Below are 23,229 nucleotides of genomic sequence, written 5' to 3'. Positions count from 1 at the left end.
AGAATTCTAATTAAACATTTATGGTGGTTGTGTTAAGAGGGCAACCTTAGGTTGCCTAGGCACGTCAATTACAAGGCAGGGGAAGATGCCACGTGCTATGCAGTACAAGAGATCCAAGATGACTCAATACACAGTCATTAATCTCATCTTCTTCTCACTGACAGATCAGCTGAGAACAAGGACAACATGGGCATGGTTCAACTTGCACAGAGTCTGTACAAAGGTAGCATGCATCAGGCCAAGTCATCCTATCTGCAGGAGGTGGGGCTGCAGGAAATACTTGGGTTCTTGGCTGTAACGGTACTTTGACAGAGATGCAGGAAATGATTTCTGCAAGCTGCAGCACACAGCATGCAATCCCTCCCCATTAAAAGTTAGCAGGGGTTTTGGCTGTGCTAGCCATATTCACAAAGCAGTTCAATGTAGCTGCAGCTTCACTCTCAATTTCTCCTTACGTCAGGTCTCCAAGTATAATTAGTGGAATAACTGAAGTCTATGCTATATAACTTCAAGAAGTCTGCTGTGCTTAAACACTTCAGGATTAGCATTAAGAACTCTGCAGTGAAGAGCATTTTCCAAAGGGTGCTGGGATTGCTGTCTGACCTGCAGTATGATGACTTCATGCAAAGACCTGCTATAAAATAGACAAGGCAGCATGACAGATAACAGCTGGGTTACCATGTTCTTTAAAATGGGCTAAAGTGATTTTGAACCTTACACAAGGCAAGAATCCAAAGCTGCTGGTGCTTTCTGGATTCATGCCCAAATTCAGGAAATTCCTTGGGGCTAATGTCTGTTTACAGAAAGCCTGAAAGAATGGCACAGAGCTGATTTCCCTTACCACCAAAGGTTATGGACTCACCTCCTGCGCATCCCTTGCTGCCTTTGCATCATCCTCGTTGTAACGATTGCAGTTGTACCTGTAAACAGGGACAAAAATGCCAGACTCGAGTTCACACAAATGCTTTTTTTCTGATGGCTTCCTCACCTCCCCACAAGGCCCATTTCCAAACTCACCAGGCAGATCCATGAGGCTCCCAGGGGCCCAGACACACCCAGCAGAACTCAGCTTTGCAGTTCTGGTTCCGACAGACCATGTGGTTGCAGCCCCCGTCCTTCTCAATGGTGACGTGGCATTTTGGGCATTCCTGTTGACAGTACACAGAGCACAGTTAGCAGGGGAAGCAAAACTGGCTTAATCCTAGGACTTTTAGGCATGGTACTCCTTAACCACCTCCTAAAGTTAGAAGGGTTCCCATAGCAGCAAGAAATGGCATATCAAGTGAAATACCCAATTTCCTTTTCCCCTTTGATCATTAAATTCTTCCAAGTCACGTCTTTAATACCAAAACTCAGAGCTACCAGATAGCAAACCAAAAAAAAAAAAATCTAAACCTCTAAGGAACAACACATTTCATCTATGCAGCTATTGCACATCCCTAGCAGTAAACTGGATGGGTTATTTTCACAACCTTCTCCAAAATTACAGTAGTATTGATTGATGATCCATAATTGCCCAGGGGAAGGCATCTGGCTTTCCTCACTGTCAAGTGTTTGGTTCACTGCAGCACTCAAGCCTGAAACAAGCTTAACAGCGAGCTGGTACCATGCTGCTATCAATCTTAGACACCTGCAGTTGTAAAACGTCATCCCAGAAGTATCCAAAAACTAGCAGCAAGAATCTATTGTGCTTTAAAGAAGCTTCTGTCAGCTAAAAAGACAATTCTCCTCCTGGGGCATTTCTACATCTCCTGTTAGGCTCCTTTTTTCCTCTTCACGTGACACCTCACTGAAGACTTTTCTACAGAAGCCCACGTGGGGCTTCCTTTTCAGGTATGAGGCCTCTGCCGAGTAGGAGGATACATCAAAGAGCAGCACTGCACAGTGAAACCTTTGGGGAATAGGTTGTTTTTATTTTAAAATATCCCTCTCGTACATCTGCAGAATGTTGCCACTTCCCAAACCAATATTCAACTCAAGTAGAACACTAAAATAAAAGATTTCTGTATTATCCTACTGAATACACAAAGCCTGAACAGCAAAAAAAATAAAATAAAAAAAAATCCCTGAGCTGCCCCTACAAACAAAAGAAGACAGTCCAGCTCTTCTGCCACTTGTTCCTGTCCCTGCAGCACTTCACTCACAATAACATAATGCAGATACATCAGTCAGGAACATCATTACCTTTTTCTAACCAGAGGAGACATCGTGAGCACGATTTCCTATTCCAACATTCAGAATTGATCATTCTCAGCAAAGGAGGTAACTAACATTTAATCAGTCTGCAACTGCTACTTTTATATAGGACACAACCCAATAGAGTCCTGTATTCTCACTCCAGGTGTCTCGAGTATCACCACGAGCAAGATTTGCATACAACCTTGCCTAGTTATACTGTAAGAGACACTAGAATTTGCACACTGAGAAGTACTCAGAAAATAACTCAAAAGGAGCAAGAGATCAACACGGATCAGAAGTGACTCATCCCACAGGACAAATACGTTACAAGGGGAAGACAGGCAAGGTTTGCACGAAAGATCACAACTTCTTTTTTGGCCACACAGTTCAAGTGTTTTGAGCTGCTTTTCCTTCCTAATGATTACAAAACTCAAGTCTCATTAGTACAGCTTGACCTAACATTGAGGTTAGCCTATATTTGAGGTGAAGGGCTGAGCAAGATGACATCCAGAGGGGCTTTTCAACACAAAACATTTAATGATTCCCCCTCTCTTCAATGATGGTATCACTTCTGTCTTTTCCAAGCCCTGCTCTGCTCCTTCTGCCTGCTTTTGAAGAGGAAGAATGAAGGACTGGGCAGCAGAAACACGTGACATCACACAGACAACAAGATTTTCCTGAACAAGGGTGCAGCCATGCCTTTGAAGGGAGCCATAATGCCATTAGGGCTCTTGATTGGAGAGTGCTGCTCTCCCAGCCATCCTGCCAGGAGAGAACAGCAGCACTCCATCCCATCAACAGGTCACACCCTGAGCAAGAGGACATGGATGAGATTCCCCATATCTGGGAGCTGAACACCTCCAGGAGCTTGATGAAGGCTTCTTTCTTCAGTTACTTTTGTTCTTGTGCTTTGAAATACACTGCATGCAAGCTGGCTGGTTATTTTGTTTGGTCCAGGGCTTTTTTGGCTAGGTGCTCTGATAGGTTTGAGCAGCAAGCAGGCACAAAAGGAAAACGATCCAGCCCTGCTTTATTTCCTACCACTAATGCTTATCCAGCTACAAACAGTAAATGAAGCAGAGAAGCTCCTCTCACACCAGTTCCACTGGGCTGTCCATAAGATGAAGGTCCAGTCAGGTAAGCCTGTTCCCAATTAATTAACCCAGTTTTGTCAGCTTCAGTCAAAAAATGGTTTCCACAGAAGAGACAGTACCAGTATGCTATCTGCTTGCCTCCTCTAGGAAGCCCTTCTCACTCTTCCAGTCTTGCACAAACACCAGGACTCAAGTTTAACTTAACCTGTTACAACTGTGAAAATCCCAGCTTGATTAGCTCATCGTAGTTGAACATAATTAAAAATTAAGGAAAGGCCATGAGAAGAACATGCAAAAGAAAGTCTGAACAGCAGCAGAAAGAAAAAAGCAGCAACCACGCACGCCAATAATGAAATGAGTGAGGGAAATTCATACATAGGAGGATAGGGAAGGCAGATCTTATTCAGAATTACAGCCATGCACAAAATAACAGCCAGCAAATCAAATTGCTCAACCAGCAGATTATTCTGTACGTTATCTATCACACCATGATGCAGAGGTGACCTCATTAGCATTGTTCCACCCCAAACAATTTGGTGTTGCACTCACACACTGCACTTTGAAACAACAGCCCAGGCAAACCCAGCAAAGGAGAACAGTCTCTAATTTGTCATAAAAAGCTGCATGTCCATAGAACACCACAAGCCACTTTGCAAACAGGAGGCTAAATAGAAACACAGTTTCTTAGGTCAGGCAAAACAGATTAGCCCTCTCCAGGCCCCCAGAGGCAAGTCGTTTACATCAGCTGCTCTGCCAGCAACGCCTTCACCTGTAACCTCCCCTAAAAGATAAATCCTCAATGCCACACAGATTTCATGAAGCACTTCAACAAAATCCACTACCGATCTTAATTACAGTTAGTACAAAACTGTACACTGTGACAGCACCTAGAATCAGGGAGCAAAGCAGGATACTTTCAACACCTGCTCATCTGAGAGGAAAGATGGCACTTTGACATCTTGGGGCAAATGTTGTTTGTGGTTCTGGCACAACATCATGCTGGCGAGAAATGAAAGAACAAAAGTTAGTTGCTGGTACCCAGGGAGGATCAGCTGGCTGCCAGGATTCTGCTGCGTTAGAACAAATGCAGGGCTTCCAGAAAGTACAGTGAGAGTACAAGTTGAGGCATTAAAAAGTGACCTGAGAAATGGGTTTGTGCCATTACAATCTCTCTTGGAGGATAAAAAAAGTCCAATAGTTTTTGTGAAGAAGGAAGAAAAAACTGCTTGTTTTATACATTAGATGATCAAGTCTCGTCTAGCCCAGAAGATAATGAGATGGAACCAAAAGCAGTAAGGCAGGGGCACTTGTAGTAGCAGATCAACAACTTTCATTACCATCAATTTAATTTTGCAACAAAAAACAGTGCCTGGGGTGAATACCAGATTGTTAACATCTTTCTTCTTCTTCCCTTAATACTCAAAGATGCTGAAGGACTAACACAGAAAAATCCACTTCAAAACCCTTGTTCCAGCAGTTTTGTTCCCTTCTTCCTCCTAGGCTCCTTTCAGGCAGTCCTGATACACTTTACAAGCCTAAAATACACACACAAATCCAAATTGTGTTTTTCTTCATTCATCCTTTGAAGGTTCAACCGTAGTTGATCTGCATGGTTTCTTTGTTCCCAAAGCCACAGAAACCACACAGCACCAGAAAGCTGCCTAGTTTATCCAAGAAAGCAACTATTTAAGAACCAAGTCTGTGTAACAAAGTGAGAAAAAGAAACACACAAAACCTTGAACAGTTCAACCCTTTTGTCTGAAAATGACTGAGAATTAAAGGCTTGATAACACTCACATTGGCTTGAATTTTAATTAAGTTTACAGATCTCACACGTGAAGCGACAGCTCATCTTTGTACAAGGCCATTGACTACAGCCCATGCTACTGCAAGAGCTGCTATCTTTTGTATAGGCAAATCCAAAAAAAAAATTAGCATAGAGGCCTCCTAAGAATAATGCACTATCCAGCTTATAGTGAAGACCACAAAATTCACTCATTTCTCATTCAGATCGCTGCACAAAACTCACCAAAAAACACATCGTGTCACTCCGGTTTGTGAACAGAAACCAGTTCATTTTTCTACTCTCTCATAAAACAACTGCTTGATGTTCCTCCCCTGTTCTGCCTCCCAGGGCAAGGTGGAATAAACCTCTCTCATGTCGTCCTGTTGCAAAGCATTACCCAGACTTCAAGCACACGCATTCCAAGAAGACCAGTATTTTTGGTTGCACCTCTACCACAATAAGCTGGGAAGCGTTCTTCCCTGAACAGAGACCACAAGGGATAGGACTGCAGCTCAGGGCTATGCTCAGAGAACTTGAAAGATGCCAGAAATTGAGACAGCAGGAGCAACAGAAATACACTGAAAATAGTGTCTGACATCTGACAGTATCTAATCCAATTCCCTTCTAGGCTTTTCAAAGTGAAGAAACTCAATGCACCGGAGCTCCAAAGCATTTTCTTGCACCTCGAGGAAGTAACTTAGACAGGGATGTTCAAGGGCAACATCTCTTCTGCCACTGACACCAGACTGCAGGAACTAACAGATAAGCTGGGCTGATGCCAACATGGCTTGGCCACATTCATTTCCTCCCTTCACCATCCTACGGATGGTGTTTCCCACAAAAACAGTTATTACTGCTGACATTCAATCCTACTTCTGAGCTATGCTTTAAATACCACTAGCATGGCTCTTTGATGGCTGGTTTTAAAATGATGGGATGGAGAGCTTTTTAAGCCATAGCTTTAAAACACCAGTAACACCCTGAGGGAAGCAGATGCTCACCTGACCCCCAAAGGCTTAGTCACATGAAAAATAAGGCTGCTATGTGGCAATGTTCCAAATATTTGGGTCCCAAGGCTAAAAAAGCTGCATGCATACTCAACCCTTTCCAAGTTATTTGGCTCTTCTTCCTCAGGTTTAGCATAGGGAATATCTGAAAACCAAGCAAACTTTGAATAAATGTGATTTAGTTCTGGAGCTACAATTCATCTCTGAGCACGTTATTCCCAGAAAAAGCCACATTTGTTTTATTGAGCAACACTCAGCCTCCAAGCAGGGACCACACAAATATCAACCCATGAAACAGAAAAAAGCAGCAGACTGCACAGTTTCAACATGATTTTAACTGTGCATTTCACCGATGGGTGTTTCTGCTTTCACCATAATACAACATTCCAGCTCAATGAAAAACACGCAGCCAGCCCCAGAAAGAAGCAGTGCTGCTGCAAACAATACCATTGACCAGTTACACAACAGAGCTAAGAAAACAAAGCAGCCATTTCCTAACACCCTCCCCACCTTCTTCCACCCCTCTGGCAGCCACGAGACCCAGGTCTGCTCCTGGCCCTGATGGCATCTGCTTCCTTTGTTTCCTCCCTGCTGTGCCAACCCTTGCTTTTATTCCTCCCAAATCGAGCAAATGCAGACAAGCTGAAGTTTCATGCAAAGTTGAGCTAGCTGGAACGAAGACATTTACATAATAAAATCCTAACAGCTGTTCTGCCAGGCTCTATCTGGAATGATGCCCAACGGAAATGAACAACTCCTCAAGAGACCAGCCCAGGGGATTTAAACGCAGACGTAAATTATCACAGGCGAATCAAGCCACAGGTGGTGTTAACATGTTTCACACACTTGGAGTGAGGCACTGATTTGCTTGGGGAAGCCATCAGTGCCAAACAGGAGCCCCAAGACTTGAAACCTGAGTTTCCTTTGGGTCTCAAATCAACTCCTCCACATGAACACACCTATTTAACCAGATTCGAGGCAATAACACCTATCGCTGCACTTCAAACAAGCACTGATTGCATATTTCAATGTTTGCTCTTCATGACACGTGACAGAAAAAAAGCAATCCTAGAACTGAGGAATTAGATTGCCATTCTTCTTTCAATCTGATAGCGCATGTAAAATACAAGGAAAAAACCCTCACCTTTGTGTTTGCTGCAATCCAATTAGAAGTTTCACTGTCATCATCACACTTCTTAATCCATTTCTTTAACCACTGTTAGAAAAACAAAGGAGAAGTTAAAAGAGAGGAACTGTAAAGGTCCCCAAGAGAGCTGCTTACATGAAGGTGATGGCAAGGAATGCACAGCCACGTATGAGCTGAATGCTACCACAATGAGGTGTGACTTCACAAAGCTTCCCTTAGTGGATAAAAATCTTCTGTCTCACTCTCTAGACACACCAGGAGAGGAGAAAGAATCAGAACTCTAAGGCATTATTACTATTCCCAAATCCTATCTTTTGGGGATTGTCTTGCTGTAAATTGGGTAGGGAGAACAGTGAGGTGATGTTGGGAAGCAGTGCAAAGAGCTGCAGATACTTCCTACTGCACCATCACAATGCAACTGATGCACAAACACTTCAGCAGTGAGTTGGCAGTTCTTAAGTTCAACTAAGAAAAACCACATGCAGGACTGTTAGAATTATTTTAACTGCGATATGCAAAAAATGCAGTCAAATCCTGTGCTAACTTCATATCAAGTCATAAGATTTTCCTTAGACTCACACTATCCACTGATGCCTTGGCCATGTACTTAGGTTTTTACTTCTTAAACCTAGAGGAAGCATGGCTACATCAAGTGAACACAATTACAAAAGCCTGCTTGCACCTTTGAGATAACTAACTGACCACAGGGTTTGGCTGGTCTCTCCAGAGAATGCACTACACCTTTGGTTATGCTTCCTTCCCCGTTCCCACAAGGAAGATTTTTTTGTATTCATCACTGGAGATGGACAGACTGCTCTCCTCAAGGCACAAAGCATGTCTTCTGTGAGCTCCACACTGGGCCACGGGATCCCAGGTTTGATTACAGCTTTGGACAGCTCCACAAGAAACAGCAGTGCACGCTGTATGAAAACAGGTGCCAGAACCAGGACCCAACTCCCTCCATGCCACAAACCTCAGCCCTGTGGAAGCCCTGAGCTTCCTGCAGAAATGCTGAGTACAGAAATACTCTGTAAAGTGAAGCATCACTTCTGAAGCTTCCTAATTCTTCTTGAGGGTTTCGTCTGGAATATCCTTCTCTTCCAGGCACTTTCCCAAATGGCTGAGGTTCACAAAGAAAGTGAAGCATCCTAAAGGCATCCAGGAAGACTTCTCTAATTCTTTTCATGTTACCATCTAAACAGGTGAACTAAAATGCTTCTCGATATGAGCAGCTGCAAAGCTTGTGCTTCATTTCTGCATGTCTTGCACATAAGTTGACTGTAAATGTTTCCAAGTCACACACTTAGCAAAGAACTTTGAGATGCTCACCTTGCATTTAACAGGATCATGCCAGTTTTCACCGCAGTTAAAGCTGTAAGGGGAAAACAGCAAATGAAGTACACAGCTATACTTTTATTTAACTTGGTTAACATCATGGGAGTTCTTTTGAGAGGCTCTGCTGAAAGAATATGGAAAACCCCAAGGAAACCTTACCCATATTAAAAAAAACCTCAAATCCCATAACTCCTTTTGGATATACATTGCATTCATCAGTCTGGGTATTAATATTAGATTCAACAGGGATTCATTTTCCTTCTAGCAACTCAGGTAACCTTGCAAAGTAAATTAGCTATCTTATAAACAAAGAAGGTGAACAAAAGGATCTCACTTGGGAAAGACACTCGAGTTCACTAATTATTAACTTGTATTAGCTTTCATTATTTCATTTTATTAACACTTTCAAAGTGCTAGGTAGAAGGCAACCTTGACTTCTTTTGCTTTATTGTTCTCACCAAAACTGACGTCCACATTTGCAGCGAACAGGTTTAGCATCAGGATACTGGACTTTAACAACATGGTGGCAGTCTGGGGCAGGACACCATTTTAACAGTCGATTACACTATGAAATAAGGAAAAAAACATAATACAGTGGATTTGAACACGTACAACCAGGAAAAAGGGACAGAGGTAAGTCTTCAAAAATCAAAATAAGCTCAGAACAGTGCTTTGGGAGCAGTGAAATTAGCAGTATTTTGCTAAAAGACATTTTACAACTTTACTTCACATGACGAATGTTTAAGGCACGTTATTCTTTATAGAATGGTGTTTCATGATTTTCAGTCTGAAGCGTCTTAGGTAGCATTCAATAACCATAAACATTAAGTGCTTCTAAGAAAATAAACACTGAATAGCTCCTGTAATCTCTTTATCTACAGATACTTACCATATTTTTACGTAATACCTCCACAGACCTACAGATTTTCTTAACTATTCTCCTACAACTACAGTTATAACTATATGGACTATGAAACAAGCCCTGAAAAGCCTTTGATTTGCAGTTATATCTGATTAGAGACCACACAATAGAAAACCTGCTTTACAGTTATAAAGAAGCCTCACTCTGGTTCAATAATAAACAAGAGAAAAAACACTCTGGAAGCCATCACAAATTGCAAATCAAAACTCACCTCTACAAAACTATTGGTTATTAAATGCTGGTACTTTAATTTCACCTTGGAATCTGTGATCAGACGCCTGCAGAAAAGGAAAAAACAAATACATTTTTGTAGTAGAAAGCTCCTTTCTCCCCTACATAACCAGAAAGTCAAGAGAAATGATTTTGATTCTTCTTTCTATGCTTGCAGGTTTCTTTTTCGTATTTCCTATTTATTCTTACTATGAAATTGAAAGGTATCGGATTTAACTTCTAATATTAATTACAAAATCACATAGAAAGCTCACATAGTCCAAGAGAAAAACTGTCTAAAGAGTGAGGATGATTTTCATTTAAAAAACAGTTTGAGAGACTAAGAACCAGAGCAAACAGCTTCACCAGCTCATCCATACGAAACAGTCACACTTTGTGTCAAACTCCTTTGCAAGTCTTCAGAAGAAGTGCTGCATTGACTCTGGTAGACCTAATGTTACCTGGGATTCAAAGGAACGCTACCATTTCAGTTTTAAGATCAATGTGGTTTTAATCTGTTGTATTCATGATGAAAACCAAAGTCAATTTAAGTTCAAAACTGATTTAAATTCAACATCACAGAGGGTGTATACACACCAACTTTAAGTCAGCTCAGAAGGAAGAGAGCAAAGAAAACTAGACAGATAGGAATCCTTTAATAGCATGGTGACCACTTCCGTTCTGGCCACAAGGACCCAGCATGTGTTTGCAGACTATCCATGCTATATGTCTTGTAAGCTGTTTCATTACATACTGCTGAAGACCACTATATCCATTTTTCAGTTCTGAAAGAAACATTTGCATTTATAAAGCCTCACAACATAAAGCTGGATGCACTTTGTGGTATTTGTTTTTAAGTTAAACTGGAGTTCAGCTTGATAGAACCACACCACATAAATATTGCAATTAATACACCATCTCAGGGTGCAGCCACAATCAAGCGTGCTCTTGCATGTTATCATGCCAACGTGCACTGAAGAACAGCACGTGACTTTGGGACGTTGCATAAACCCTGGCCCTGAGCAGTCTGGGGAGCTCCTCAACAAATGACATGCAACTTATTACATAAACATAGCACGTGACAGCCAAATTCCCAGTGCTAAAATAAAAACAAACCAACTGACAAAGCATCTCATCAGGCCCTTGTCTGTGATAAGCCTGCAATGTCAGAGCAAAACTAACCAAAAAAGGAAAAACCTGAATTTTAACATCCCATGTGAATTCCAAGACTCGCTTTCTTACTCTATACATAAGCTTCTAAAGCATAAAAAAATACAGTAAGTTTTATCAGTGACATTTAATGTATGCGTGAGGAACTGGGATGTGAGGAGCAATGCCATACCGAGGCAGAGCACATGGAGCACACAACCCACTGCCTTTGCTTACCAAGCTCCCTGTCTGTGTCAACACCCTCACCTGCTCTACATTCGACTTTGATGAGTACTATTGGGTTTTTTTCCCCACAAATAATGAAATAAAACAGAAATTAAGAGATGAAACCCATACCCAGTGCCCACAAACCACCCTTTGGGTCTATTCTTCTACAAGCCAAGATACAAAAGCAAGTTGGAAAAGTAAACTGCTTGCAAGAGAAGTATCATCCCTTCATCTCTACTGATAACTAAGTTCTGAAAAAAAAAAACTACACACTGACATTTTAAAACTGATTTCAAATTCATCTGAAGACTGCAGCTGTCCTTTACTTTCCATATGAATTTAAAACAATTACCAGCACCTTTAGCAAGGTGAAGAAGAGCTGGAAGCAGATTACCTTCAGCTAGTCTAAAGATCTCCAAAAAGCAGAAAGGGGCCCTTTCCTAAGCCTCCCTGCTTCAGCTCAACAAGAACAGGAGCAAGAGGAAGACCAACAAACAATCTGCTGGTTAAAAATTCACAAATCAAGGCAAGTCATCTGGATTGCTCAGCTTGGACTTGTAGACTTGAATGTAGTTTGCACATGTACTGCTGTGTTGAGACAAAGTACTGAGAACAGAATAAATGAATAATTTGGCCTAACCTATGTGATAGAAAAGGAAGCTCTAATGTCTCTCGACAGTACATGCTGCTCTTTGGCTTCTAAAGCTTAGAGCTGGAGGATTTACAAAAGAGAAAGAACTAAAAAGAGAAAAGCACATTGGAGGGGAGGGTGAAGGTTCCAGATGGTATTACTTATGTCTTTGTTCTTGCCATTTAGTAGAATTGCTGCAGATTATCATCTTCTGTTTTCAAGCGAAGCACGAGGATTTTACAGAAGATGCACCTTCCTTCCCTCTGCCAGAAATTCCAGGAATGCTCCATAAGATCAGGGAAAAGTAGGTTTTTACCTCCATATCAAGTTTCATTTAGATCAGGAAAATCTGTTCACTTTAGTGAACAAGTGTTGTTCTCTTGTCAGATGCCCCTACTGTTTCCAGGTGAGAGAATCCCACAGCACGTGGTTGTGGTTCTTTCTACTATAGTAACCACAAAGCAAATCACAGGGGTCATCAGATCTACTGTTAAATATCACACAGCAGCAACAAAGCCAGAGCTGCTCTTCTCTTCCATCCTGCTACCGCCACCACCATTGCCTCCACCAATTCCAACACCTTCAGCTGCCTATTAGAAGAGACACACAACACATCTTACAAACTGTTGTAATCAACAACACCCTTGGGAAATTTCCTGCTGCGAGTGCACTACACTGCAGGTTGGGTTCAGGCTCCAGCAAACAAAAATCTCAATCATGAGTTGACAACTTAAGTTTAGCTTCCACTCACTGAACTCCACAAACCACCCCTCAACAGCACATGAGAGCATTTCAGCTCGTTCACTTCTCTGCAGCCTACACACTATGAGTAACAGAGCTGCTAGCGCAGAGGGAGATGGGAAGTCACCAGTCTGGGAGCAACTGACAGAAAAAACAGCAAATTAATATCAATGAGTGAGTCAGACTTCAGGAAGGAAGGAGTAAGGTAAGAAAAAATGAGCTTCTGTTTAGATGCCTTTTAGCATGAAGAATTAAAATGAACTTAATCAAGGTTCAGTATTACGAAGGATATTACTCATGCAATAACATCACTCAATATAAAAGAGAAAGAAGCTCAAGGAATTCATTGCTTCACTATGTGTGAGCAGTCATCCTTCAGCCAGACAAGTTAATGAGCAAAGTGACACAGTCTGACATACCAGTTTAATCAAATCTTATGTCTGAGGGTCAACTTCTCTCTATCAGAAGGCATAAAACACCCCCTACATCGCACAGTACACAGGGCCAACTTCCTCTGACTCACATACCAGCTGTAGGTATAGGACCTAGTGAACCAGCAAGTTGACCAGGTGAGAAGTCAAATTGCTACATAAACTGAAGGAAACTAAATACACAGAGCAGTTAAACAGGGTTTGGAAAGACTTCCTAATATCTATTCTACTGTCTTGATGACCAAATTGGTCAAGAAGTCCTTCCTTCACATACTGTGGCACGGAGTTTTCAGACCTAAACAAGTCAAGAAATGTTTAGTATCAAAACAGACACTTCAGCACCAACCTCACCGGTACATTAAAGTTCTGCACAGCTCTTCATAACATTTGAATAGCACATTAGTAACAAAATGAAAAAAGAGAGGAAAGACCAGAAGTAGCAACTCTCATACTTACATAACTGTATTGTCATCAACTAAGATATCACAGCCATGAGCAGGGCATGAAATGGTCTGCAAAAAGAAACAGAAAGGTCACAAAAGGAACACTGCTTATTTTATTTTTTTATCACAAAGAATTTCAAGGCAACAGACTTCACTACAATCCATAATCCAAAACAAAAACAGTCGAGTGGCTTAATCATCACACCCCAGATGTTCCACTGTGCACAGCATGATTCCTCCCACTCACAGCAAAGATGCATGCACCAACTGCATGCAGTTCCCTCAGCCTCTCTCATGATAAAGACTGTAACTCCCAAAGTTTTAAGCTATGAGGGCTTTCTCATTGCTGTTTCGTGGGTTTTCTGTCGGGTTTTTTGTTTGTTTTTAATTTTTAGTGAAGAACTTTCCCTTTCCTTCCCAACACCTAGAATTTTCTGAAGACATGGGGTACACAAGTTGACATTTTACCTGTCCCATGCCTTCCTCCATTATTTTGGTAGTTAAATATTCACTCCAGCACTGCATACAGAACTTGTGTCCACACTCTAGGCCAGTAAAGTACTGCAATGACAGAACACAACATATCAGGTTATTTTACCACACAAATTCACTGCATCATTTCACCTTTCTCACTGTTGTGCAGTTGACTGCATCTCTCATCCCCATACCAAATCTGAGCCTCTACTCCTTATTTGTATCATCACCACCTCATAACATTGCTAACACATCTCCAGACACGCTTTCAAAGTCAGACTTGAATCCCCAGCCCTAGCAGCTGGGGAAAGGTGTGGCTGATGTTTCCATCCTGTCTGCCTGTTTGAATGGATCCTCATCTTAAAATGGTTCTCCCTTCATTTTACTCTTGAAAATTAATAAAATAAAGGCAGCACCAAACAGGTGACAGTTATATGATAACACCAAGTCTTTTTTTCCTCCTCTTGGTCCACATGGCTTGCTACCACATATAGGCACTGCCCATAGTTCCCATAATATGCATACCTGCTATGCACAGACACTAATTTAGCTCCCTCTGTACAGGCTGTGAGAGGTGATCAGCGAGCATTCAACAACAGAAACACAAGTGTGTACACTTCCATTTTAATGCACACACAAAGTTTGCCAACTTGCTTGCTAAGCTTCCCCCTGAAACTCAGATGCTCATCAGATGAGGATGCTAAGCGGCAGGTGTAAATTACTAAATAAAATTCAATAATGATAAGCTGCTGGAAACAGCAACTAGGACAGCTTCACCTGTGAATGGATCACCTACACTGAGCACACCAAGATAGCATCCGGGGCTGAATGGTTACACAAGGGTGGAGAAGAAAATGCTGCTGTCGAAAGAGTGAAATAAGTGACTTCTCTATGCTCTTCTTGAAATTTATTTCACACTGAGAGCCAGGAGCAGGGACAAACTACCTGAAGCAGTTCATTTACAGTACTTACAGCACAGCTCAGCTTTACACACTGCTTTATTCTCACTTAAAACAAGAGCTCCACCCCAAGATGCCATCATCTTGCATAAATCTCCATAAATTAAAGGAAAGCTGGTATTCTCCACAGAACAGCCTCAAACAGCAGCAGGATGTTGACTGTTAAGGAGAGAAGAGTCTATCTGAAGGACTAAGGTCATCCTTAGCAAACTTCAATACTTCCGCAGCAAGCACACACAGGGGAGTGCTACAGAACTGCTTGCCTTCAGTTGAGACTGTTATTTCAGTGAAAAGATTTGCTAAGTGCTTGCATAAAGGCAGCCACCACACCTCCTCCCAAGCTGCAAAGAATTCAGAGCATCTTCTAACTCATTTCTTTATTTTGAGGGAGTTCCCAATTATTTTTGGCTAAGCTGACTGCAGATGTCAAGGGAACAAGCAAAAAGACAGAAGCACCCAGCCCTCCTCTAATGGGATCTGAAGGATGAGATGCCAGAGGCGTATTTGCCCTTTTACACGTTTCAAAAAGCAGACTAGCATCACCTGCAAAGGCACACAACAGGGTCAATATTCAAGAATCTTGCATTCTAGGAGCCTTACAGTGTAAAATTTCTTAACAGGGTGCAACTCCCAGCTTTCCATGGGCTGAAAGCAGCTCTCAGGAAAAGCACAGTTTTTTTCTGGGGACAAACAATGAGTAAAAGCTGACCAAAGCAGAGAATTTAACAGCTGAGATTTTAGGCCAGATATTTCACTTATCCTATGGACTGAAACAGCTTTAAAACAGACTTGAACCAAATGGAATTTGCTCTCCTTAGACACAGAGACACTACAGCCTTTTACAGAAATTGTAAGCATTGATTTCCCTGTACACTCCAGCTTCTGGATATGGCAGAGACCAAGAGATTTCCCTCAACCATATCTCAAGTTAATCAACACGAACAATTTAGAGAAACCCTGCTCCCTTGCAATGCCTTACTGCTCCAGTTAAGAGCTCTCTTCTCATAACTGGGCCACTGCTATTTTTACATGGAACTACAAAAACAAGAAGCGTTGGTGTGCTTTGTGTAGTTCTCTCCAGCAGCAAGAAAGCAGTTTCTCAGGCAGCATAAAGATAAAAATGAGTCAGTTGTGAGTGCTGGGCACAGCAAATGCACTAAAAAGAAGGTAAGCAATTCATTAAGGAATAAAAATTCAAAAGGACCTTTCCCTGTGATGGACATTTGGGGAAGAGGTCTTTTACTGTTTTCCCCCTTGCTCCATCTCCTGTTTTCAAAGATGTTCCATAGCCTAAGTGATTTCCTCACTATCTAACATGGAAAAGTGATTACATAGGATTTATAGAGGTACAGGGATAGAACAACTTCTCAAACACATCTTTCTTTTTAAAAGCATTTCTTCATACAAAGCAAGCCACAGTCCTCCTTTGCAAATATTCTCTAAAAAGGAAATCATAAGCACACATATGGCTTAAAGAGAGACACACAAAGCCTTGTGGTCACTGCCCCAACAGTAATCTTAGCACTGAGCATTACTTCTGCCTCAAACTGAGTTTCGCTCTGCTCACTCCTGAGTGAGGAAAAGGCTCCCAGGTAAGCCCATGACAGCAAGAGCACTCAACTCAGGCTACCCAAAACTCATCATGGTTTCCATTAGTGCTGAAAAGCAAGTTAAAACATTCCCTGAGCAGGAGTAGATGTCTTAGAAAGGGGCTGCTTTTTTCTTTAAAGGTCAGGCAAACGCTATGGTACTTCAGGGAGCCAAAACAGCTCCACCGGGAATGGCAAGATCCCATGAAGGAGGAACTCCTGACATATGCCAGCACTCTGCCTTTGGGCAAAACCACTGATGGACTCTCACATTCAAGCTTTTCCACCTATATTCTTCCTGAATTTCCCATCATAATGCTCTGCCCCAGAGAAGCCAACAGCAAGTTGCTTGCCTGTGCAAAACACAGCAGAACCCCGGATCTCTGAATAGTACTACTGGAATATTTAGTGTTTATGAATAGCTAAAGAATAAGTGCTCTCATCAATCTTACCATAAACTGAAAGACTGAATTAGGGCTCCCACAAGTACTTCTACCCTAATCTTTTCCCATTACAGAGGTATTGCAGTAGCACAATAAAGAACTGGACAGAAATATCACTGATTGCATCCTCTGAAGTGCATAGCTTCATTTTATTCCTAGGCTCACCTAGTTTTATGCTGAATGCTGTAGCTTGCCTACTTTACATTATTATTTACTTCTTTTAGAAGCCATTTCCTTTCCTGGCATTCTATTTAAGTAAATCCCTTTGCTTGTCAGGCTTATTACTTTTTCCCCTTTCATCTGTCATTTATTTACATGTCTCAATTACTATCTGACCTTTTCAAAAATCACTTAATCCACCACTTGCCTTTTCCTGAATAACTTTACCACCCCACTGCCCAGAGCCCAGCATCCTCCGAGGTTTCTGCAGAAAACACTGAAATACAATGCCACTCCATCTTTACCACTACTTTTTGAAGTTTACTTAAAAACAACAAAAAAAGTCTGTTGAGGCACACAGTAAGAATTAAGAGAATGCATAAAGCACACATATTCCATGGTCCCTACTGTATTACACAGATCACAAGACACTGTTTATTGTATTAAGAGACAACCTTGAATGCTGCTTTCCAGGCTTAAACTAGAGATAAGAAAGCTCAATCAAAAAACGAAAACTTGTTTTGAGGTTTTTTGTTTCAAGGTTTTTTTCAAATGCTGTTGGATAAGTCCTTACAGAACTGCCAAAATGTGAAGATAGCAAAGCCAGGAGTTAGCAGCCAACCAGCACTCTGGATGCCGACACTCACCGAGTTTGGGTAGTTCAGATAGCAGATCTGACAAGGCATATCCTGAGCTGATGACCTTGTGTTCATCTGGCGCGTTCGAGACTTTTTACTTGGATTAATTACATGACACTCAGCAAAGAGCTTCTCCAAGTTGCCATCAAAGTACCTGCAGAACACAGGAGAAATGAAAATTTAACTACTTTCCTTTAAGTTGTTTTTAAAATGCTGCAGTTAAACACACAAAGTTGCTTCAATGCTTCAAGAAAAAAACAAATACAACACACCAACTACTTTCAGCAGACTCTTTGTTAACAAGACAAACTGTTTTCCTGACTACAGAAGTCAATATTACAAACATGGTTTCAGAGACTGAGGCTTGAAGTGTACGCTCCTGAAGACTCAGGTACATTCAGCTCTTCAACTGCATTTCAGATAATGCATAATTCTCCACGAGACCACTGCGTATGAAAGCCCCAGGGCAGCAAACTACAACAAGAACATCTCACTTCTCCTGCCAGGCATCAGGACACCTTCCCAAAGCACAGGTTTGATTCTCAGCTTCAATTCTCTTTTCGACTTACGTTTTTTGGTTAACATTTACTCAAGACAACAATAAAGAGAAGGCAGAGAAGAGCCATCAGTTATCATCCAATGATTAGCTGACTCCTAGCTCCTGTACTCGGTGTTTTCCTCAGTGTGTTTAGTATATGTTAAGCATCTTAAAGAGGTCCTGAGGAGGGTCAGACTGGAAAGAACCATGAGCAGGCATGCCAACCTCTTCCCAATACCAAGGCACTGCATCTTTCTGCAGCCTGCAGCACTGGCAAAGAGTCACTGAGATCTGACAATTAACCAGCTAACCTTGCCTGCACGTACATCTCCTTTTCACTACCAGTAAACAAGTCATTCCATTCCCTTCTTCCACCACCAGCAAGTTATACCCACATGAAGCAGCATCTACTTAAGAACAAGAAGAGTTAAGAAAATGTCTTGTCTTCTATTTCTCACCAAAGAACACTCAGCTAGTACCACCTGAATCCTAGGACTCCATCCTCACTACAAATAAACATGATATTTTGGCATGTATGCCAAACCACTCAATTGCAGTGCCCTCAAGATCATTATGTCATGAGTCAGTGCACCACTCAGAAAATGGTTCACAGCTGCTTCATACATTCCTTGATGCAGTTCACATGCTTTATATCTTATTTTCATGACACTGAATTTTGAAGGTATAGGTGTATTCTGGAATCACAGCACACGAGGCTTGCCACTGCTCTTCGGTGTTAGCTGAGAGATTTAGCTTAACCAAGGTATTTGGCTTGCCTTCAGGATTACTTATATCTAGAAAATTTTAGGAAGTGAATTCAGCACAGTTCTGCTATACAGCTGTTTACTGAAGTCACAGATAAATACTAACTCCACAAAACACTTCCAGCATTCAAATTGTTCTTATATGCAGCACAAGCAGCATAGGACATCCTACATTTGAAAAGAGCAGGCGGTTATTCGCAAAGAAAGTAGTTTCAAGACAAATCCCATGATGCAACCTTACTGCTGGCATGTATGGTTGGCTCAACGCTCATGGAAATACCAGGGATATCTGTAACAGTGGGCTGTTTTTAAGGACATCTCCACAACAGGAACTTGGCTCAACACTGTCATTAGGTAGATCTCCTCTTACAAAATCTGCAAAGGCTTTGGAGCCATGACACCAACAGCTGTTTTTTCACCTGGAACAGTCCCCCCCCCTCCTAATACCATCAGCAGCCAACTCTGAATACCCATCTCCTTCCTGGCCTTTCAGTAGTTTCCCAAGAACAGAGAGGAGTTCACCATTTCACTGGGCTCAAGGCTAGCAATAAAGCTAACTCAAGTTAGATGCATAAATTCTGTATCCAATTTAAACATTTTCAAGCACTGATGCACTGCTGAACATTCAGGTGCTTACATTTTGGTACTTGATCCATAGCCCACATTAAAGTGTTTCCACCTCAGAAGCACCTGGTATCTCCTACACTTCCCCAGGAAACAAATGAGGCAGCTGAGAAACTCAGCACAGCCACACAAAGGAGTAAGGAACTACATAGAGATAGCTTAGTTTTGCCCTCAGAACTGCTGCATTGCTAATTTGTATAGTGTTTGCTCTGCTCTTTGAAACTGTAAACCATACCAACATTGAAGGGAAATGGGGTACTGGGTCCTCCTCCTCCTCTCACAAGCTGTTTTCTTCCAATGCATTTGCTTTCTTCACTGTGCCAGGATGCTTTGAGCAAGTCATTTCCACAACTGTTTGTCTCTGACTGTCATCATGCAGCAAGAAAATGTGAATTCTATACAATGCCTAGGAAAAACCTGGAGTTCCCTGAACACACACAACTGAAACAGGAACTCCAGAGTAAAGTCCAGCAGTTCTCCAACCACTCCACCACTCCTTGTGTCAACACACTCAACCCTACCCATAGGTTATTCCAGCTCCTTCCATGGCTAAGAATGACTCAATTTCTATTACCACACCTTTTTCTCCACTTGTTCAAGTGTCAGCACAGGCTGTATATCTGAGCAGGTCTGCCCTGTGTTCTTCCCCAAGACAATTTTGCATTTGGTAGCTGTGGCAGCCTTGCCAGCACTGCAGTCTGCTACTCACATAACACTCTTCCTCTGCTTGACTGTCCCAGCAGAGCTTCTCAGCTACTTTCCATCTCCATTCATCCTTCTCATATCAAAGATGAGAAAATAAATGCAGCACTGACAAGATTTCACAGCAATCTCATACAATTTCACTTGTGCTTCTCCTGCAGATATCCACCAAAAACATCCTATGGGACACCTGCCCTTCTTAAGAGCTCCTTGCTAGCAGCTACATTTTCCATCTACTAGAAACTCCATAGTCTTCTCCGTCTCTTTTGATGAGACCTGTTGTAACTCTTTGTACAGTTTCCATTGCTAGGACCCTCCCAGCTGTTTTTCTCCTATGTGACATCTGGATTTTCCTTGGAACTGAATGCCTCTGAACAGATTTGTGACAAGACGCTTGTTAAGTTTAACAAACATTCATCCCCTAATTAACCAGTAAGGGACTTATTAACAGGTTTCATCTAGTCTGCTACTCCTCTCTTGAGCAAAGTATTTCTGCACAGACCTTAAGTCCTGTATCTATAACATATGTCCTCCTATTTGATTTCATCCATGCCATCACCTCTGCTGTGAAACCTAGGAAAAAAAGCCTTTGAATTCCCATTTTTCTTCCTTGAAAGCTCCAGGTTACCAGCCATCCACCCATCACTCCTCTCCCACTCACCTGGATGCCCTGACACCTGTTTGTCATCTCCTTTTCTACCTCACCAGATTCATGTGGGCCACGTGACATAAGTCATTTCCAAATGGAAACTGGAAGATTTGCTTTGTGCCTTAATCTCATTGCAGAGCTTTCCTTCACCCCAAAGTCTGATTCTCTTGACTGTTCTGGCACCATCCTTAAAGCCCTGGCTATCAAAGGGCTGCTTCTTCATAACTCGGTCCTCCTTTTCAGCCTGGAGGAGGGCAACAGCACCTCTCTCCCATCCTTCTGACATTAGTATTCATTCACACAGGCCTAGTAATTAAATCCCTTATGCTTGTCTTCTCTCCACACAAAAGAAATCCAGTAATTCTAGCACTAATGGCATTCAAGAACTATTATGGCCTATTCAACATCAGATTTTGCTCAATAGAGCTGACTGATAAACTAATACAACCAGCTACTGAAGTTCATTTATTTCATAACAGATGGAGTTGCTTTCTCTGCTGTTTTGCACTGAACAGCCACAGAAGTAAAAACACTTTTGAAGTTCTTCTATAATTTCTTTATAGATTACCAAAACTGCTGTTGGTAACTGCCTATGGACATAAGAAAATTACATCCAAGGGAATATTTAACATGAAAACCCTCTCCAATCAAAAAAAGGGTGAAAAAAGGCTTCTGGTACATACCTCAGACTATTTATTAGTGAAAGGGCATTTGTAAATATCACAGAATCAATATACCTTCACATCAAATACCTGGCCATGAACAGTATTTTATTTTGTTGTTTTTAACCTGCTCAGTCCTGCTGAATAGCCTTAAGCACCTGCAAGCCCCAAGGAGTCAGACAGACCTACAGACAGGACCACGGAAGTAAGAAGGAAAGGCAACTGGAGCTAGCAGTCAAACCAGCAAGTTAAAACCAGTGCAGACACAGCCACACAGAGAAGCACCTGTGCTGGACTTCAGCATCTCTCTCTGTACCTCCAGCAACTAAATCAGGCGTTGGCTATATGCTGAATTAATTCTCCTTAAAACAGTTTAACATCTCTATTCCCCAAGACACATGCAGCACCTGCACATACACCTCCTGCACTGCCCACTTCTATATCCTTCAGACTATCCCACTCCAAAACACCAATCTGGCTTTCAGACCCAAATAATTAATACTTCACCAGCAGATAAGGCAGAGTTTCAGCTGTGGCTATTACTTCACCACAAGTGGAATAAATACCTGTAACACACCTGCCCTTTTAGTAACTCCATGCAATTATTTCATGACAGAGCTGTCACAGACAGCAGTAACCCACTTATTAAAAACTGTATGCAACAATACAACATAGCAATGAAGAGGTTTTCATGTTTTAAAATACAGAAACGTTCATCTCACGAGCCCTAGGAAGTAACATCAGCACTTATAAAAAAAAAGTCACTTAGTTTATCTGCTCTGCTACAGGCAAAGACTGATACAGCTGCCTGCCAGGTCCTGCTGATTCATGATGAACTAGGGTAAAAGAGATGCTGGTTAGCTCTCTCTACACACCATTAAGCAACTTAGCTCAAGCTCAGGCTTGGTGTGCTATCAAATACTTGAACCTGCACCCAAACATTATATCTGAGCAAGCAGTAAACCCATCCAAACAGCAGGCAACAACAGGAACTTCCTGGGAAGCTTTCCTAATGGTTATTAAGAGTGAAAGAGGCCAAATTTATAAGAGCTCAAGTGCTTAAAATAAGAGTCACCATCTGTAGCTAGCTCATGGCTTCACTTCCAGCTCCATCACTATTTCATACTGGCTGTTTTGTTTCCTGGCTGTCCAAGTGATCACTTGCCTCCTACCCTAATACCACAGCGATTACAACATCTTGTTCCCCACTCTACCAAGAGCCAGCTGTCAGCATCTTGCTCCTGGCTGAACGTGGTGTCAGCAGAGGGCTGCCATGGCCTTGGTGACAGCTGTCTGATGAAGAAGTGACAGAAAGCAGCAACAGCTACTTGAGAGAAAACCTTGTTGTGTTTTCTAATCCAGTGGGGGTATCTGCACTGGAACTATGGGTAGCATGTAACAGCTCTGCATAAGCAAGGGCCACACATTACGTTTCTCACAGGGGTAATCCTATAGAATTAAAGTAAGTATTTTAATGAATACGTACAGAGAGTAAACGTTTCTGTGGACTTTGTAAATATTTACACATGCTTAATTATATTTTGGCTGCAACCTGTAAAAGCTTTCTTTTAACAATAATACCTCCCACTGAAGTGGCTGACACCCCCGTCAAAAAAAATCCACAGCCCAAGTTTGTTTTGCTTTCAAATCAATGCTTAAAGCAAACTTTCAGTGAGAAGGGCAAAAAAAAAAATATCTCCTGAATACACAAATGATGGTTTGGAAC

General features: G+C 41.8%; 1 protein-coding gene across 1 annotated transcript in view; it reads right to left on the bottom strand.

Annotated features, from left to right (window-relative positions):
• Window positions 1-23,229, bottom strand: part of ARIH1 (ariadne RBR E3 ubiquitin protein ligase 1) — a 48,709-nt gene that overhangs the window by 5,331 nt on the left and 20,149 nt on the right. The window contains exons 3-11 of the mRNA XM_031616260.2: window positions 17,574-17,718; window positions 13,771-13,863; window positions 13,316-13,371; window positions 9,681-9,747; window positions 9,006-9,112; window positions 8,542-8,584; window positions 7,210-7,281; window positions 1,018-1,148; window positions 863-920 (exon numbers count right to left, since the gene is read on the bottom strand). Coding sequence (XP_031472120.1) covers window positions 863-920; window positions 1,018-1,148; window positions 7,210-7,281; window positions 8,542-8,584; window positions 9,006-9,112; window positions 9,681-9,747; window positions 13,316-13,371; window positions 13,771-13,863; window positions 17,574-17,718 — 772 coding nt within the window. The remainder of the gene's footprint in view (window positions 1-862; window positions 921-1,017; window positions 1,149-7,209; window positions 7,282-8,541; window positions 8,585-9,005; window positions 9,113-9,680; window positions 9,748-13,315; window positions 13,372-13,770; window positions 13,864-17,573; window positions 17,719-23,229) is intronic.

The sequence above is a fragment of the Phasianus colchicus genome, chromosome 12 (assembly GCF_987193195.1).
Source record: "Phasianus colchicus chromosome 12, bPhaCol1.hap1.1, whole genome shotgun sequence".
In the NCBI taxonomy this organism is placed as follows: domain Eukaryota; kingdom Metazoa; phylum Chordata; class Aves; order Galliformes; family Phasianidae; genus Phasianus; species Phasianus colchicus.
Note: the sequence above shows the minus strand (reverse complement) of the source record. Positions and strands in the feature narration are given on the sequence as shown.